Source organism: Cavia porcellus, unplaced genomic scaffold (assembly GCF_034190915.1).
Source record: "Cavia porcellus strain 051 isolate PalLab524CR breed Dunkin Hartley unplaced genomic scaffold, mCavPor4.1 scaffold_29, whole genome shotgun sequence".
Lineage (NCBI taxonomy): Eukaryota > Metazoa > Chordata > Mammalia > Rodentia > Caviidae > Cavia > Cavia porcellus.
Window position 1 is genome coordinate 27,353,733 of NW_026947512.1, and position 18,472 is coordinate 27,372,204.

Here is an 18,472-nt window from a genome sequence, read left to right on the forward strand (position 1 = left end):
AAGAAAGATTCCAATTCATTTAATGACTAAAATAGACTTGATAAAACTCATTAAGGATCGGACCAGAAGTGACATTTAGAAGTCAATTTAATTGATTAACATATTTGAAAAATTCTATAAAGTGTATTAGCAAAACAAACCAAGTAATGTATTTTTTTTCTTTTTCTGGTAACTCATGACCTCGCCCTTGCCAAGCAGGTACTTACACACTGAAGTAAATCCCCAGCCCAAGTAATGCATTTTAAAATGCATGTATCATTACCTTGTTTAAATTATTGTAGAAAGAGATTATCACGCTAAAGGACAGTAATCTGAATACCATTTTAGTGATTACAGAAAACTTTCTGAGAAATAATTTAACATTTGTTTATAATTTGTAAAGAAAACAATCGCTATTGGAAAGCTAGGTACAAAGAACTCTTAACTAAAGTAAGTTATTTTAAAAGTAATACAGAAACTTCAAAGTTGATTTTAGAAGCAAAACCAGTATTACAATTTATTAAGTATGACTTTATACAGTATATATACTATATAATACAGTACATAACTGTATAACTTATTTATACAGTGTACATACTAGATAGTGAAATTATATTTTTAAAGTTAGTTTCAAAATATGAGTGACTCCCTAAAATAATTTTTTTTTACTTCTGAAGGACATTCTATTTTTCAACTTTATTTAAATTTTTTTCTTGAAAATTCTGAGAATTTCTCTAAGGTTTGCAACATTAAAAAAGTAAACATTACAAGGTGAGAAATGAATTTGCTATTGCCCACACATTGCCAGATTCTCAACAATGCAAAGAAATTGTCTTTTCTTTATATCTATCTTTTGCCTAGAAGAGGATCTCACCTATTTTTGTTATTTTGAAAATTAAATCTTTCCTTCCATGTTTATAAACAGATTATTATTATATCGCCAACTTTCATGGCTACCATCTGTCAGATTTCTAATAGTCACTTCGAAAGTAGTGCATCTAAAAACACTTACTAATTTCCCCTAACGTAAAACCTGTTTCTAACTCATTCTCACCAGTAAAAACTTAAACTGTTCTTTCAGTTACTGCATTCCTGTACCTTTTTCTTTGAGCCAAGCATAGGCCATGACAGGATTATTTCTCACTTAGCTATTCCAAGATAAATTGCTTTCACCTTTTGGTGGCTATTAGTAAATCAAGATGTACACTTACTATGGCTCTTCACAGTTCCTAGCACCTATGCAGCAACAATTGCTATTTTGTATTATAGTTGGAGCTACATCTTCATACTGCTGATGTTTTAGTATACAGATGCCAACACTCTTTTCCATTATCAATATTTATAAATATTTCTTATTGTTGATTCTTTTTGTTAATATTCTCAGTTCAAAAGTCAAATAGTAATGCAGCTTTGGTTATAATGAATTGTTTCCCATGAGAAACATTTTTATAGATGCAACATTTTCCTAAGGAGTAGCATTTGGTCCTAAAGCATATGTCAGAGGTAATGGCAGTTGTCACTGAGCTAAGATTGATATAAAATGTAGTTGTATAACATCTTATACTCTCTGTCAAACTCTTGGGGACCAATAATTCTAAGAAAGCCTCTCCAAGATCGAATATGTGATGTAAATAGAAAAAAATATGTTGAACTCTCCTTAAATAGTTTATAATTTGTTACAAAACCATAATTAAAAAAGGAAAAAATTAGGTAGTTCAGTTTTCAGACTTGGTTCTGTAGCTTGAAATTCAGTCAGATTGAAATCATGCCTATATTTCTTTCTCCATTCTCTCTTTCAAAAATTGTTAAAGGCACTCAAACACATACACACAATACACACCTACATAAGAAGACAAAAGTGTGTATTTTACTAAGAATAGAGAAAGCTCAAAAGACTTTAACTGAATTTTAAGAATAAACTGGCAAGTGTGAGATCATGAGTTCAATCCCTGGTATAAAACAAAAACAAAAAACAAAACAAGCCAAAAAAAAAAAAAAAAAAAAAAAGCCAGACTAAACTGTGCTCACAGATTAAGAAATTTCTTCTAAATAAAGGTTTGCTGTTTTTCTCCTAGTAAGAAGAAGTTACCCAGAAAATCAGTGGGCCCATTTTCATGTTATATGACTAAACTGATAGCAAAAGTTAGGCTGTTAATATCTTCTAAGTAAAAATATTATGTCATGTGTGAATGTTTGGTTCTTTTTTATCCGCATCTATTTTTATTCCAATTGTTGGATCCTCTCAAATTTTCGCACTTCATTTAAATAAATATAAAAAGGTGCATACATTGGTTTGTAAATTTTCATCCAAAAGTAGCAATGAGAATGTAAAGATCTGTTGGTGAATGAAATTGTGAATTGTCTAAGGTTTTATTTTCCATGATTTTATTATGTACAAACAACATTTCATTACCATGCATGAATGAAAGGAGAAATCATATTTTAAAATAAAGATTTTACTGAATTTAAAAGTATTTATTGTACAATCAAAACATGCCTAAATTAATCATTGTACTAGAACTCTTGAGAAATTTCTTCCAATAGTTCTATTTTATTTTATATTTTGGTGCTGGGGATTGAACTCATGACCTCATGTTTGCCAAACAGGCACTTACGTAGCTGAGCTAAACCCCGCCCCCATCTTCCGATAATTAAACAAAGTTAATTATAATAAGAAGTTGTGTGTTATACACACACACACTTACACACGTATTAGCAGTGTCATAATATTTTAAAGGACATTTTTCTTGACAGATATGGCTACAGTAATTTAACACACATGCATGTGTGCATGCACACACACACGCACACAAAGTTGTGGACAAATGGTAGCCAAAAAATGGTGGTACTGTCTCAGCTTAATCACCATTTATTTCTTACTGAAATACCAGAGATTTCAAAGCCTCCCTTTTTCCTACCCAAAAATGAGAATATGAGAATATTCCAAGCACTATAAACACTGGAAATTATCTTAGCTGTTTCTAAATAACATATGGAAGTGCAGGATTGACTTTCACCAAATGGTGCAGTGTGAGTTTTTCATGCTGAATGATTGCTTTATTTCCCATACACCACCTACATAGACATCATCACAAATTTCATACTTACAATCTACTCAAGAATATAATGGTTTAAGTTTCTATATTTCAAAATATGAAACACCAAAATTTTAAAAATTTGCAATTTTGATGGAAATCTTTTTCTGAGATTTGCATTACTATGCAGATCATCACAAACTACTTAACATAAGATCACGTTGAATCCCAATGCTACCTGGAAAGGCATTAGAGTTTTTTCCTGCCTTTCCTTGGCATCTTTTTTTGGAGGGAAAAAAGTCTTATAATTCTAAAACAATGAAAAAACTTATTCTTCTACTTATATTCAATAGTTGTTAATATTTGCTTAATCTTTCTCTACACATCCATTTTCCTTCAGTGTGTTTTCCTGAAAATAAAAAAATCCTGCTCATTGTCCACACCATCATTTTTACCCCTAAGCGGGTGAACAGTAATTCTATACATTTAGTTCATATTAAAATAGTCAATTGTCCTCAAAATGTCCTTTAATTTTTGAAATTCAGTATAAAAGCAAGGTTTTGTTTTCATTAGCTTATCTTTTTGTTTTGTTTTAATTAGCACAGCTTTCAGTTTACAGACTAGTGCAGACAGCACAGAGTGTTCACATCTACCCTTTGTACTTCCTCCACTGTTAATGTCTTATGTAAGCATGGTTGGTTCTGTCAAAACAAAATTATTTTTTACTTAAAATATGTTCTTGGATTTCACTATTCCTAACCAAATTGATTTAAATCACTTTTTGGGTAACATTTAACATTTCAATATGAGTTCAAATTATACAGTCCAATTTTTTGTTCTGGTTATTATCTTTGACATTTGATTGGCTTGACACTGCACATTAGAGTTCCTTACAGGCCACATATATTTAATTAACTTGAAGCATCTTTATGGTTTTATCCATTATTTCTCCCAATTTCTTGGTACTGAAAGTATAGATTATTCGCTCTATTTGGAAAGTGGCAGCCTATTCTATCACACACAGACAGCTGTGAATTTCAGACTGTAGAGTAGATCTGCGATGTACATGTTTGTGAAGAAACCAGGTGTGCCTCCTTTCACTGTCAACACTTGTGAGCAGAGGATGTTCTAGGGTCTGATGATACAATGATGTGTAAGAAAGTCTATTCCTATGGCAACTTTTCTTATTTTCTTCACTCATTTCTTTTAAAACTGACCAAGGCAGTTCCTGTACATACTGTGTATTACAAGAAATACAGTTGTTCTTCCTACATAGAGCTGATTTTCATCTTACCATCTTCCTTTTCCTGACATTATCATTTTCACTATATACCAAAATATATAATTCCTGTTGGGTCCTACCTTAGCTAGATGTTACTTGGTGATATCAGTCAAACCAATACACCTACAATAGATAAGGACTTTAGAATTTCCTTACCTTGAAATGCTGTTTCAAATTTCTCTTCAAATGTGAATTTTAACCTCAAGAAAGTGACTTCTTAATAACAGGGTAGCTAGTAACTGAAGATAACAATTACTACAATGAGTCAGTTATTTATCATTGCCTTAAATCATACTGTGTAAGCACTTCATAGTGTACCTACGTGTACATATATAAATAAACATGCATGTATGTGTGCACAATGAATTAGATTTTCCTAAGGTATTGGAATTTTGTTGGAGAAGCAGTGAGAGGCTAATAAAAGTTTTAGACGAAGGTATCAGGAAGTAATTCTGGGAAAATATTGAGTGTGGTGGAGAGGGAAAGAAGATCCTCAAAGGAGAGATTATTTACAAAGCTATTATAATTGCTCAAGTGAGAGATACTGAAAAATTGAACCAGAGCGGTGATAATAGAAATGGAGGGTGAGAACAGATTCATGAACACTTTGTATATATCCTGTAGACTTAGTAATCAATTATGAGAGCAAAAGAAAAGAATGAAATTATTTCAGTTTATCTTTTTAACTCTCCTCTTTTTATGTCCTCTAAATTAATACGAATTTCATTTTATAGCTAATTGGCTTATAGGTGCTCAGATATCTGTTTTGCAGTAGCATTTCAGTTTCTAATATGTATTCTGTCTACTGACAGCAAAATGCTTGACTCATAGTATTGTATTGCTATACTTTAAAAATTAAAAATACACCAGAATATATGGATGTTTTACAAATATCCATTAATATTTGATCATACTGAAACACATAAGGAAGAATTGTAGAGTAGAGGCTGAAATGCATTAGAGTTGCAGAAACAAAATTTTTTCTATATTCTTCTGAGTAACAGGCTACAGATGGATAAAGAGAAAACGTGAAGGTCAGGCTAAAAACAAGCGAGGCATCATGAGCAGAATAACCCTCAGAGGTCAAACAAAGTTAAGAAGTCCTACAGTGTGAATAGATATAGTGAATTTACCACTAGCCAGGACGTTTTTATTTATTTATTTATTTATTTATTTTTTGTCTTTTTCCTTTTTATCGGTACCAGGGATTGAACTCACGACTGCCTGCTTGCAAGGCAGGTGCTTATGCCGCTGAGCTAAATCCCCAGCCCCATGGACGTTTGAATACAGTCTGAATAGTCTAAGTCTGAACAGATATAGTCACTATACCACTAGCCAGGATGTTTGAAATATTAGAAGAGAGGATTTGCTAGCAAGTTTGCTATTTCTATAATAAAGGTTATTCTAAATATGAAAGTATTAATTTTCTTTTACCACATAACAAATGACCAGTGTCTTTTTAGCTTAAAACAACATAAATTTATTATCTCTTAGGTTGTGTGGGTTAGGATTTCAATAATCAATTTTCTGGGTCCCCTGGCTAGTCCATGGTTGATGATAACCCATGGTTTTGTAATCCCACTGGGGGTAGAGGTCATCTTCTATGTTCCCTGTCTTTAGGAGGTTTTAGTTCTTGATTGATGTAAAACTAAAACTCCTGCTTGTAGAAGTTGATCTCCTTTCTTTACCCTAAGACTCTTTCCAAAAGTGTTTGCCACTTTCTTCAGAGGCAACAGGATGGCAGTCTTGGTCCTCTCCTTCCAAGAAAATAAGTCCTTCTTTCAAGTTTAAGGCCCACTAAAGATTATCTCCTTTACTATCAATTCAAAGCCAAGAGACTTACCTTTGTTATTCACTGCGTGCCTGAATCACAAGAGTATATTCCATCATTTTTTGGGGGGAGTGTTATGATGAATCAAATTCAGAGCCATGCACTTGCTAAGCAGGCACTTATGCCAATAAGCTAGATCCCCAGCCCAGCTTCATCATATTTATGTGGGCTGGGCATTTTTAGATTGTTGTACGAGATATGTATACCAGAAGCCAAAAATATTAGAGATCATTCTAAAATTCTCTCTAGGACTGCCTTTGAAGCTTTATAAAACAGAAAACAAACAAACAAACGTGCTTTAGCCAAATGTGATGGTAGATATAATCCCAGCTACCTGGGAGGCTGAGGCAGAAGAGGATTCTGAGCAATTTAATGAGATCTTGTCTCAGAACATAAAATAGGTTGGGAATTTCACCTAGTGGTAGATAGCTTCTGGAGTCATTCTCTAGTTTCAAACAAGAGAAGAACAAAACAAAACCAAAGTCTCAGGTGTCAAACTAATCTTACTAAAATAAATGCTGATATTTTTAAAGCAAGGAACACATCCTAAACATTGTATAAAGTAGAATTTTCATTGTCTAATATCAAGTGAAAAATTACTGGAGAGTTCAATAAGCAGGAAATTCTAATTGACAGTGATTTAGTTAGAAAGTAAATCTTTCCTACATAAATTCCCTTCCAAGAAAATAGGACAGGGAACAATTTTCTTCTGATTTATGAAGCCAGCCTTATTTGATTAGGCCAGAGACATGAGAAACAAAATTATAGACTATTACTTCCTATGAACCAAGGTGCAAAAAAATCAACAAATCAAATTAATTGATATATAGAAATAGTACATTGTAACCAAGTGAGGTTAATTTCAGGTCTAAGAAACTGTATACATTTAAAGATCAGATAAAATTTGTTAACATATTTGTACAGTATATAAAAACACTTACAGAGCCACATCAGTAGATTTTTAAACATAACTGCATCCATTCTTCATAAAAAATTGTGAATGGTAGAAGTAGAAGGAAACCAATACTGTATTTTTATTAGATGTGATGATTCTATTTATAGGATAGAAACTTAATATTGAGAAAAATTCCAGGATGTCTATACTTACTAAAGAAAATTTACATATATGTGATATAAAATGAACAGTAAATAATTCTGAAAGGATTTTTAAAGAGACCTTAATAAACTGAAGAATATGCCAGTTTCGTGGGTCTTAAGACTCAACATTGTTACTATATTTGTTCTACCTAAATTAATGAATAGAATTATAAGTAATTTGAGTTGTACATAAAATTTCACTAAAAAAGCATTGCAGTGTTTTATATAGAAATAGAAATAAATAGAACAAAGAAACAAAATATTTAATTATATGAGGGTAAGTACATGAAGTGTTTCTATATGGGACTTGGTATTATCCAACCACATTTTTGTCTTAGTTTTCTCTTGCTGTTGAGGCAAAAATACTCAGCACCCAAAGTTAAAGTGGATAAAGTTTATCCATAATTGGCTGGCTTCAAGGTAGGGTGGCTCAGCAGAAGAGCATCACAGAGAACAGTTCTTGGCGCACATGAGGTAACAAACACAACAAAGAATTATAGCAGCCTCTTTTTGTCCCTCATATTGTATCCAGGCTACCGGGATTAGGACAGCGCCGAGCTAATCAGTGGACTGATTTCATAACCACCCATCCTTAATTGTAACAGTGTCCATCCTAGCATTGTACCATGATAGAGCGACCTCCAAAAAAAATTCACATCTAAAAGTGCATGAGACCTTGAGAGACTTCTAACACAAGATAAACATTATGTCCCTGGCTCCCCAAAGATTCATGCATATTCCTTTATGCATAAGACACTTAAACCATCTCTAAGAGTTGCCAGAAGTCCTAATAGTTTCAGCATTACTGAAAAGTCCCAAGTCCAAAGTCTCCTTTGAGAGTTAAGGCAATTCTTAACTGTGAGCCCCTGTACAATTAAGAAGAAAGTTGAACACTTTAGACGTACAATATACATTACATAAAATATACATTACTATTCCAAAAAATATGTATAGGGAAAATACAAAAGAATAAGATCAAAGAAGTCCAAAATTCAGCAGGGCTCTACATTAAGTCCTGTTGTTCCATGTGCAATATCTGAGGCAATCAGTGGCAAGATGTGGACTCCAAAGGGCTTGAATGGCTTCACCTTTACAGCACTACTTGTGATGGTAGCACCTACAGCTTTTCTCTTGGGCTATCTCTGCTCCCTCCTTGTAGTTTTCCTAAGAAGCTGCATGCCCCTGGCTTCTCCAAACCCCAGAGTTCTCCACTATACCTTCAGTTTTACACAGCTTCACATGCTGCCTTCTCGGAGGCACACTTCCTGACGTCCTGGGTCTTCTAAAATCTGGATGGAAGTCTTCTTGATCCCACAATTCTGCATGCACCTAAAATGATCACCATGTGAATGATGTCAAGGTCTGCTGTCTGCTGGAGCAGTAGCCAAGTTCTTTCTCTCTTGTTGCAGTTCATATCAATATATTTTTACATTTACTTATTTTTATATAAGGGGAACTTTACTTTGTGACTTTATTTCTATGTGAAGCAGGCAGTCTTTCATAGCTTCATTGTATAGAATTTACACATAAATTTCAGTTGCACAATATGATGGTTTCATATACATAATTTATGAAATTAACACAAGTTGATTAACATAGTCATCACCTCGCTTATTACTTTCATTATGTGTGTGGTTAGAATTTGCTGAGATATATGCCCAGAAAATTCCAAGCACAACATTTAGTATTGTTAATTATATAATAATGACAGTTTTGTAACATAGTTAAAAATGGTTGTGCTTGTTTACCTAACATGGTGTTAGGCATAGTTGTCCAAACACTCACTTGCTTAAAAACAAAAATTCAAACTCATGTGATTTAAATGCATTGCTCTTCAGGTCAACTACTGTACAGGATATTTAGTAGTTTTCTGCTTAGTATCTCATTGTTATAAGTTTTAGGCTCTTATTCTATTTTTCATAGAATTGCTATTCAAAAGATTCATTTTGTGGTTTGCTTGGCAATAATTCCCTTAGTTATATTGCAAAAGATATGTAGCAGAAAATATATCTAGAACTCCTAATTATCTCGCATGATTTCATTCTGATTTTTACTATTCAGACCTTATTCTATCCAAATTCAATCTTTTTTCAATTTAGCTTACTGAAACTTTCTTATTATTTATATACTTTTCTTTCTCGTAACCAAGAGTTCTAATACAGAGCTCTTCAAGGTATGGCTCCCAAACAAGTTTCATTTCACACTATTACCAGTCACTACATGATAACGGTAACTGAGAGTAGTTATCTACAACTTTGGATAGCAGTTTAACCTTTACATTTACTTCCAAGTGCATAATCAGTGTATTTTGTCTTTGCAAAGCATTGTCTAATCTGGGTCATGCTAAAATCCTAAGTGAGTCACACATGGCTATAGACGAGTCATATAAAATACAACAGTATGTGTCTGCATGGTTTTGGAAATTACAAAGAGAAGAAGCCTGTCCTTCACCACAAATAGTTTAAAAAGCATGAGCATTATCCAAATATATAGGGAGCCAATATAGGAAATTAACTCACATTTTATAACTGTTTTCCTAATGTTACTTTATTATCATGTATCACTTCCTGTTTTTTATTTTTATTTTCCTTTATAATAAAGTGATTTTCATTTCCGTGCAGACCTCATTGGTTAATACCCTTTTAGCAACCTTTCAATATTTTTCTTTCCTTAATCTTCAAATCTTTCTCTTTTAATTCACAAACATTTAAATGTCCTCCTACCTCTCCAAATTTATGTTTTAGAAAATTACCTCTGACACTTTCTTCTTTTGCCTTTGTAATAATTTATCCTTCATTATCTTAAAATCTTATTTTAAACATCATTCTTTGGAGATAATTTTCTTTATTCTCCCAAAGCAGGCAAATGACTTGTTAAATCCTCTTTTAGCATTTACACTTACTTTCTTTTTAGCATTTACCACAATATTTATTTTTCACTAAAAATATCTGGACATCTCTCAAAACCTCTTTGAATCAGTCATTGAAATGATTGTACTCTGGCTACAAATTGCTTTATTTGTGATCAAAAAAGGAATGAACTTGATTTTGAGGGCAAATTTGCCTACATTTCTCCTAAACTTTCCCATTGCATGAGGAGCATTTGGGGGAACTTAGTGGGTGTATTCTTTCAAGTATCAGTTTTGTTTAATAGCTGTTGTTGCCATTTGTTCATCTGTTAGGAAATAATTTTAAAGTAATTTCAGGACAGGAAAAACTTTTGAACTCTGTTATCTAGTTTAATTGCTAGTTTAATCAATTTTAGAGTTGTATAATTTTATTCTGTTTTTTTGTAGATGTTTGAATGTAAATAAATGATATGTTTAGGCAAGATACTTTACCTCGCTAAACATTGGATTACTTATCTGACAGCTATATAACACAATTTATATTACAGAATAGTTTAAGTTTATTATTATATCTGTATAAGTATACATACATGGACATATACATACATACATATCAGATAACATGAAAGCTGAAATATTGTTTCATATATTATTACAAATAATATGTCCCACTATGATTTATGGTATTATCATTTAGTGAGAAATTAATAGTTTTGATAAAACTGAAATCAGAGCTCTGAATAATTTTTGATATAAATATTAAAACTGGTATATTTTAGAAGGAAGGAGAGAGGATTAGGGGGAAAGGGAAGAATCAAGATGTGTTATGTACAGGTTCAAATTCCCTATAAGGAATGTGATCACTAAGTATATTCTAACATATACCAATAAAATTAACAAGAAAAACCCTGCTGTTTCACTAAGAAGTACAAAAAAGGATAATTAAATTAAAACTGTTTTAGTCTAAAATGACAGAAATATTTGACTCCTCCTTTGAATATTTAATTAGAATGAAATATTTGAAAATTGGATCATTAAAATAAATATGCAGGCAATTAGAAAGTACAAACATGATTGAAAGCACAATATTACTGTCATAGAATTTATCTGTTTTTCAGAGTATTTCCAGTCTTGAACTAGGTTAGATTCTGCATCTTCAGTAAACATTCTTACATATAGATTTTGGAAACTACATGATTTTTAATCTGTTTAAATCTGTTTGTAGTCATTTAGTGTCTGAACACCCCACAGTCCTTGGTTTGGCAAAGCTTGCAATGTTGCCATGCTCTTGTTCATGCTTGTGCGTACAGAAACATATGCCAACAAATTAATCAATTCATTGATTAAGGGATGGATCAAAGTTTTTTAAAAAATCACTTAATTGTTGAATACTATCTATTCTCATATTAGGAAAGCACATTTTCATGGATGTCAACACACTTTTGCTTATAAATAAAATTTAATAAAAAGTATATAGAGATTTTAACAAAAATTATTCTTTCAGTATAATAAACTTTCTCAATAAAATAAACATGAATAACATTCATTTTTTAATACAACCCTATTCATGTGGTTGTTCATAAGATCTTTTCTAAAGGATAATTTATTTCTATAGATTAAAACTCAGGAGTGGATTGGTGCACTCAGGAGTACACGTGCCACTGTTTACTGCTTTCCAAAGAACTGTTACCTAGCAACTGTGTGGAAGAAGCTTTCAGTGTTTTCAGTCATGCAAGAGCTCAGAAAATATGATGGAGACATTTAAAAACATATTCTCACTTGGGAAAAGTAGTTATCAATTGTAATTGCTGTTAAAAGCTTTTGAATTGAAAATGATAAAAATAACAACACACAAGGAAACTAAGAATTCAGAAACCACCATTACATTACACATTACATCTTTCCAATCCTCCTTTCCATCCACTGAGCTTGTTTCTATTAACAGTTTGAAATCTATCTTTACTATCTTGGGTGCTTTATGTTACCATACCAAATACTTGAGATAATCAACTTAAAAAGAGAAAAGGAACATTTGGTCTCATAGTTTTAGAGTCCTTAGTTCATGATCATCTGTTGGTCCTTCTGCTTTGGGTGAGGCAGTACATCATGGTGGGAGAAAATGGTGCAGTGAAACTGCCCACTTTGTGTTCAGGAAGCAAAGAATGAAAGGAAGTGGAAGATGCTGGGTTCCCGCAGTCCCTATGATGGCCTGCTTCAGGGGACCTAGAAGTCTGTCAGTGAGCCTTACCTCTTAAAGATGACGCCTCCTCTCCCTAGAGTCAAGGTGTGGAGCAGTCATTTAACATGTTGATTTCGAAGAACATTGTAGATCCAAAACACAGAATTTCAGACTATGCAGACACATCCCTGTGTACACATGACTACTGGTGCAAAATTCAACAATTTTAGAAAACTGAGATTATGCATAATGATGAGATTAGGTTGTTTTATCACCTCCTTTAGTATCATTATTTTCAGATAGTCATTGAAATTTTATTTGCAATCATGCATGATTGTGTTGGTATATGTTTAGATTTCTATCATTTTATACTTTATTTCTTTTTTCTTGCATAAATACACAAGATAGATATCATTGTTAATAATAGTTTAGAGATATAACAAGTTAGATTCAGAAAGACTAAAAGATTTGTCAGTGACCTGGCACATTCACTAGTGACACCACTTGGTCTCATGTGTTTCAAAATTAGCAATTGATAATAATATAGGAGATTTAATTCAAAATAGAGACACGTGTATAATTTTAGAATATAAAATGCTACATTCAACAAAGAAAGGAAACTATATGAAAAAATGGACAGATTTGATATATGATAATAAGTTATCTTTGTTTGCATGGACTTTGCTACATATACGTCACCAATAAGAAGAAAAGTATTCAGGGAAAGTGGCTTTGTTTAAGAATAACTTAGAAGTTGGACATATCTCTTTCTGTCTAATCAGACATATTCAAGTCATGAGACCATGTCTATCCATAATTTCATTTCTACCAAAGTAGCCAAACATCCAGCTAAACTGTGGGTATGGGGACTTGATGCAAAACACTCTGTTACTAAAAGGAATAGAGAATGGATACTGGAGGATATAGTTGTAGTCACAGTTTGAATATTTGAACACACTCAAATTTACTTCTCAGTTTTTGTATTGATGATACTCATGCATTCCCTATGGAAAACACTCCAAAGTCTTTTCAAAAGCTGTATCCAGATCAGAGTGCAGATGTCAAATGTAATAACAATTATTTGATAACATAAATATTCATACATTTGATAACTGTTTCCACTGTCACCACTCCATATGGATATACAATAGATGAGGAAGTCAATTATGAAAACTATTTTTAGAAAAAAATGGGAAATCCCCAGCAGTCATTATTTTAGTCTGACTTACGGCACATTAATTGTTGAGCCCTCCAAAGCAATGAGTTCTGCCTTTTGGAAAGTAACTCTCTTATCTATTTATATGCATTCCCCTTTTTCAGCATTCTCTGTAGTCACTGCTTAAATTGAAATTGGAGTGGAGTTTTTCCAGTCCTTTTTACATGCCAAAATTATGCTCAAAGTTCCTTTCTAAGTGCTTTCTTATATATGCCTTGTTTCCTGGTCTTTGTTGCCCTGTCTATACTGCTGCTTGATTTGTAATGACAACTACTTAATGTCATCTAAAACAAGAAGTTTGGGCACCAAGAGAGCACAGCAGTTTGATCTGATCTTTGTTATCAGTCTGGCTTTATTCCTCCGGCTGAGAAATCTCAAAAGGATGTATTTGTTAAAGGCTCTAAAGCAGAGTGTCATCTGCTGCTATTTAGAGCAACAGTGCACTTTTTCAGTTCTCTTAAGCGTTCATATTTCAGGACTCAATTAGACTTCTAATTGCAAGCAAACTATGTCCTATTTAACAGAGCTTTCTGCTTGTAAATGAATTTGACTCTTACCTTAGATTATCTCTTTGTAGATACCTGACAGAAATCAGTGCGATCCTGTCAGTGTGCTTTAGTATTCATCCCTTTTCCCATCACCAATTCCGTTTATGTCTCTATACACATGTGGTTCTTCATACAGTGGAGAAAGTGGATAGAAAGGAAAATAGCAGCGTTAGGCATGAATTATATCCTACATTACACACTTGCACAATTTCTAAATTTTATATGATTAGTCTTCTACTTTTAATTAGACAACTGCTTGATAAAAATGCACTTATACATTGAAATATTTCAAAAAGGAAATGTAAGTATTGGGTAAGGCAAATAAAATTTCTCCATCTACTTACTGTCATCCTCTCCATCTGTGCTTCTTCATGTTGATGATACTGACTCCTATCCTTAAAAATTATTCTTTCAAAATTTCTCTTTTTGCCCACCATCCTATCTCAGCAATTCCTAGGATGATAATCTACTCTAGGCATGTCATTAAAAATAAGTAGAAACTTTCTGTTACTTCCAGTTTTAATACCTTTTTCTTCTTTTACCAACACCCTCTATCTTTCTAATTAATACTCTCTAATATGGAACCTCAACTACATTTGACCATGTTGATTCCCGAAAGTCATTGATCCTACTGACTTAGTGTCACTAGCATCTCATGTCCTGTTATTCCTTCTTAGCCTTCGAGTTCCATGGCACACCACACACATCATTGTAACACATTCCTAGAGTTCATTTTCAGGTGATGTACTCTATATTAGCTGGACTTGTTTGTCAAAAGTCAAACCTAATTGAAGCTAGCATGCTATTTGCTTAAATTTAACTTCCGTAAATTATAATGTGGTTAAAGTAAGTAAATCAGGTAAGAGAGTAACTGCCATTTCAAATTTCTAATCTCCTTAGCAGTCATTTCCATGTATTTCACTAAAAAACAACAAAAAATAGAGCTGGATGAAGAGAAACTTAACTTCCATAAGCTTTCACTAACCTGTTTTTCCAATTTACATCTATTCCCATAAAGTCTCCTATTTCTTCTGTTGTAGATGAACAAATTTTTGCGGTAATATGACTGAGAATATTCACTGGGAATGAATATTCATTTATTAGTTAAGATTACCCAAATGTGACCCTCGATAAACTGTGCCTGCCATGGCACATTTGGACACGAGGGATGAAGTAATGTAAAAATAAAATGTTTTTTGATGCAGTGTGCCAAACCCAGGGTTTTGTACATGCTAGAAAAGCACTCTGGCAATTCACCCTCAATCTAGCTATTTTTACTTTTTAAAATTAAGCTTAGATGTTAGTGAGTAATAATAAAAATTGTTCCGAGAGGAAGGTTGTATTTAGATCTGAGAGGAGAGAACTAGAGACAATCAATTCTGTTTTACAGGTTGAGTTACAGCTTTGTGTAATGTATGCTACTGAAGATTATTATCCATCTGAATGTTCTATCATTGCCTTTCCGTGTGTTTGCTATCCATAGAGATTAATCAGATTTTTAAATAAAAAATGAAGAGTACTGATTTTACTTTTATAAGAATAATATATACTTTTATGCAGCAGTAATTTTTTTCTTACTTATACATTACATTCTTTTTACAGTAAATATTTTGCGACACTTCTGTACTATTTTGGAATGAAATTCAGAGTAAATTTATCTATACTGTTTTTAAAATAATGAAGATCCCAATTTTAATGGAAAACAGAAAGAAGGAAATAATAGTATTCAGGTTGTTCAATGTTCAAGAATGAATACCCATGCTAATACAATGGAAGAGAGAGATGGTTGCACCAATTACAGTGTAGGAAATTAGTGCTGACATTGGCAGTAAATAGTAATCAAAAGTCTTAAATTTATATTACTGTCACAAAATTCTAAGCAAATTTTTTTATCTCTAAATCCTTCGTGTCCATAGATATTATATATGATGACTCTCTCTATACAATTACTCTCTCTATAGAGAAAGCAATCTAAAACATTTTAGTATACATTTTATTTATGTGTGAATCATCATTATTAATAGTCGTACCTGTTCCTATAGCTTTAATGGTTGATGGATACTACAAAATCTTTACCTTGGTAAGAAAAAGTATGGAAAAACAAAAATGACTACCAGAAATTTATTAGTCCTTTTTCTTTTCAGTTCTCACAGATTATATTAGTATAATATGGATTACTACAGATTTTGAAAAATTAGCTACTGCAATGTAATTCTTCCATATCCATCACTTAGTAAGTTCATTAAGAAAACAGGAAGAGTAGAGACCATATATTTCTCTCTTAACTAGTGAAGAAAATAAAAAGGAGCATTTTCAAAGTATTTCATGACTATCATATATCTTCACATTCCCTTACTGGAAAAAAATATTGTCTGTATATTGCATTAAGAGAAAGTTAATTGACTGTCATATTGCCCATATGCTAATTAAATTTTTTATTACAGTTCGAATTTTAAAAATTCTGTGTTATATTATTATAAATGTACATAGTTTTCTCAGATCATATGTTCTGATTTTTGGTTTGAAATTTTGGTTCCTTTTTGTGTTGCTATCATGATTCTAAAGTAATACAGTCTGCACTTAGCAGTTTTTTACATGATTTTCAGAGATTTGAGCATACACATTAGAAAATAACTTGGAACTATCAAAACTGTGGTTTAAATGCACTGTTCTTTTGTAAATTTTAAGTACACTTCTCCAATTTGAAAATTTGAGTTAGAAAATCCAAAAACCATTAAGTGTTCTGGTTATATACCTCTATAATTTTTCTTAAAGATCTTGCAACATACTCATGGGGAGAGAAAAAGACATATATTAGGATATCCTAGACATTTTTGAGAGTTACTTCTGAGATGTAGTTACAGTATATAATTTTTCTAAGAAATGTGAAAAGAAAAATTAAGGCAATTTAAAGGAAAAGAAAAAATAATGAAGTCCTTTATACATCAAATTACAAAAACAAGACTAGGGTCATTATTAATACAGCACAGCATTTGCTAAACTACTTCCCAAGTAATCTTTGCTTGTTTATTCCTAACATATTCAGTGTTTGTGTTTCAGTTTGCTGGTCAAGTTCACTGACATCTTCTATCTTTTATTCTTTAACTAAGGCAAATGTTTTCTGCCTTAGAATTTGAAACATACAGTACTCGATTTCCAGTTATATTTGCTTACTTGATAAACTGTTTTATTTTTAATAGAAGTAATATTTTATTCACTTTTCTAAAAATGACTTCTGCCAAAAATTAAAGAATTAGCTTCTTGGATGCTTATTCCCATAAAAGGATGATATAATTGGACTGAGTTGCACTGTACCCTGTAGGTACAACCTGCACCTCCTCCCCAAGTTTCATCTCCAGCACACTCTAATGTTTTTACATCACTGAATTTGAGTTGCCATTATTTTAGTTACCATCTTTGGACTTTATATGAATATCAAATGCATTTCCACTTGAATCTATTTTAGCATTATTTTTTGTTGATCAATATTTTAATTGTTTTCCCAGAATAAAATCTCTTATTTTTATTCAAGGTAAATGCCATGTGCTTATAAATCTGGAAACTCAGTACAGTATTATTGTTTTTCATACCATGAAATGATCAGAAATAAAGGAGACTTAACAAGTTATCAGACGCATATTCTAGACTCTGTTCCTAACCCAGCTACACTACACCGATGAAGCATAGGAAGATTAAGCATTTTATCAAAAGTTTTCAGGTTTGTTAAAGATGGAATTAGGATTACACTCTTATACTCTCACTCATTTAAACCATTCTCTAATACTATCTTATAAAACTTTTCCTGGGGTTACAATTCCACATATAAAACATCTGTAAGATGAGTAAGTCTCTAATGCGATTTTTCAATTTTATGCACTATGTTTCATTGTAAATATTTAAAAATATTATTCTCCCAAGGTAAATTATTCTAATTTACCTATTTTATTTTAAACAGATCATGTTGTTTGTGAAGAAGAGTTTAAATACGCCATGTTAGCTTTAAACTGTATATGCCCTGCCACATCTACACTTATTACACTACTGGTCCATACCTCTAGAGGGCAGTAAGTATATATTTTTTTTTCTTTAAAGTAACATTTTAAATTACTTAAAAATAATGTGAGGTTATGTGATTAGAAATATAATAAGCCAAAATTTTCAACTAAATATGTAACTATGTTTCTGTGAGTTACCTTTATCTGATAGATATGCTTTACGGATCCAAATATAGAAAATTGATAGCCCTTTGCTATCTTATTTCAGTACCTTGAAATCATGTGTTGCATTTAGCGTTTTATTATTAAAAGTAATTGTAAAAATGAGTACAGGATTGGGTATATGGCTCAGCATACACAGTGTCTGTTTGGTAAGAGTGAGATCATGAGTTTGACTCCTGGTACCAAAAAATAAAAAGGAAAAAAAAAATAGTTTAAAGTAAATGATTTTATATGCAGTT

At 32.1% G+C, this 18,472-nt stretch overlaps 1 protein-coding gene across 8 annotated transcripts in view; it reads left to right on the forward strand.

Moving 5' to 3' along the window:
* Positions 1-18,472, forward strand: part of Kcnt2 (potassium sodium-activated channel subfamily T member 2) — a 335,807-nt gene that overhangs the window by 180,904 nt on the left and 136,431 nt on the right. For all 8 annotated transcript variants that reach the window (XM_063239808.1, XM_063239807.1, XM_063239809.1 and 5 more), the window contains one exon: positions 17,972-18,080. In XM_063239808.1, the coding sequence (XP_063095878.1) occupies positions 17,972-18,080 (109 nt within the window). The remainder of the gene's footprint in view (positions 1-17,971; positions 18,081-18,472) is intronic.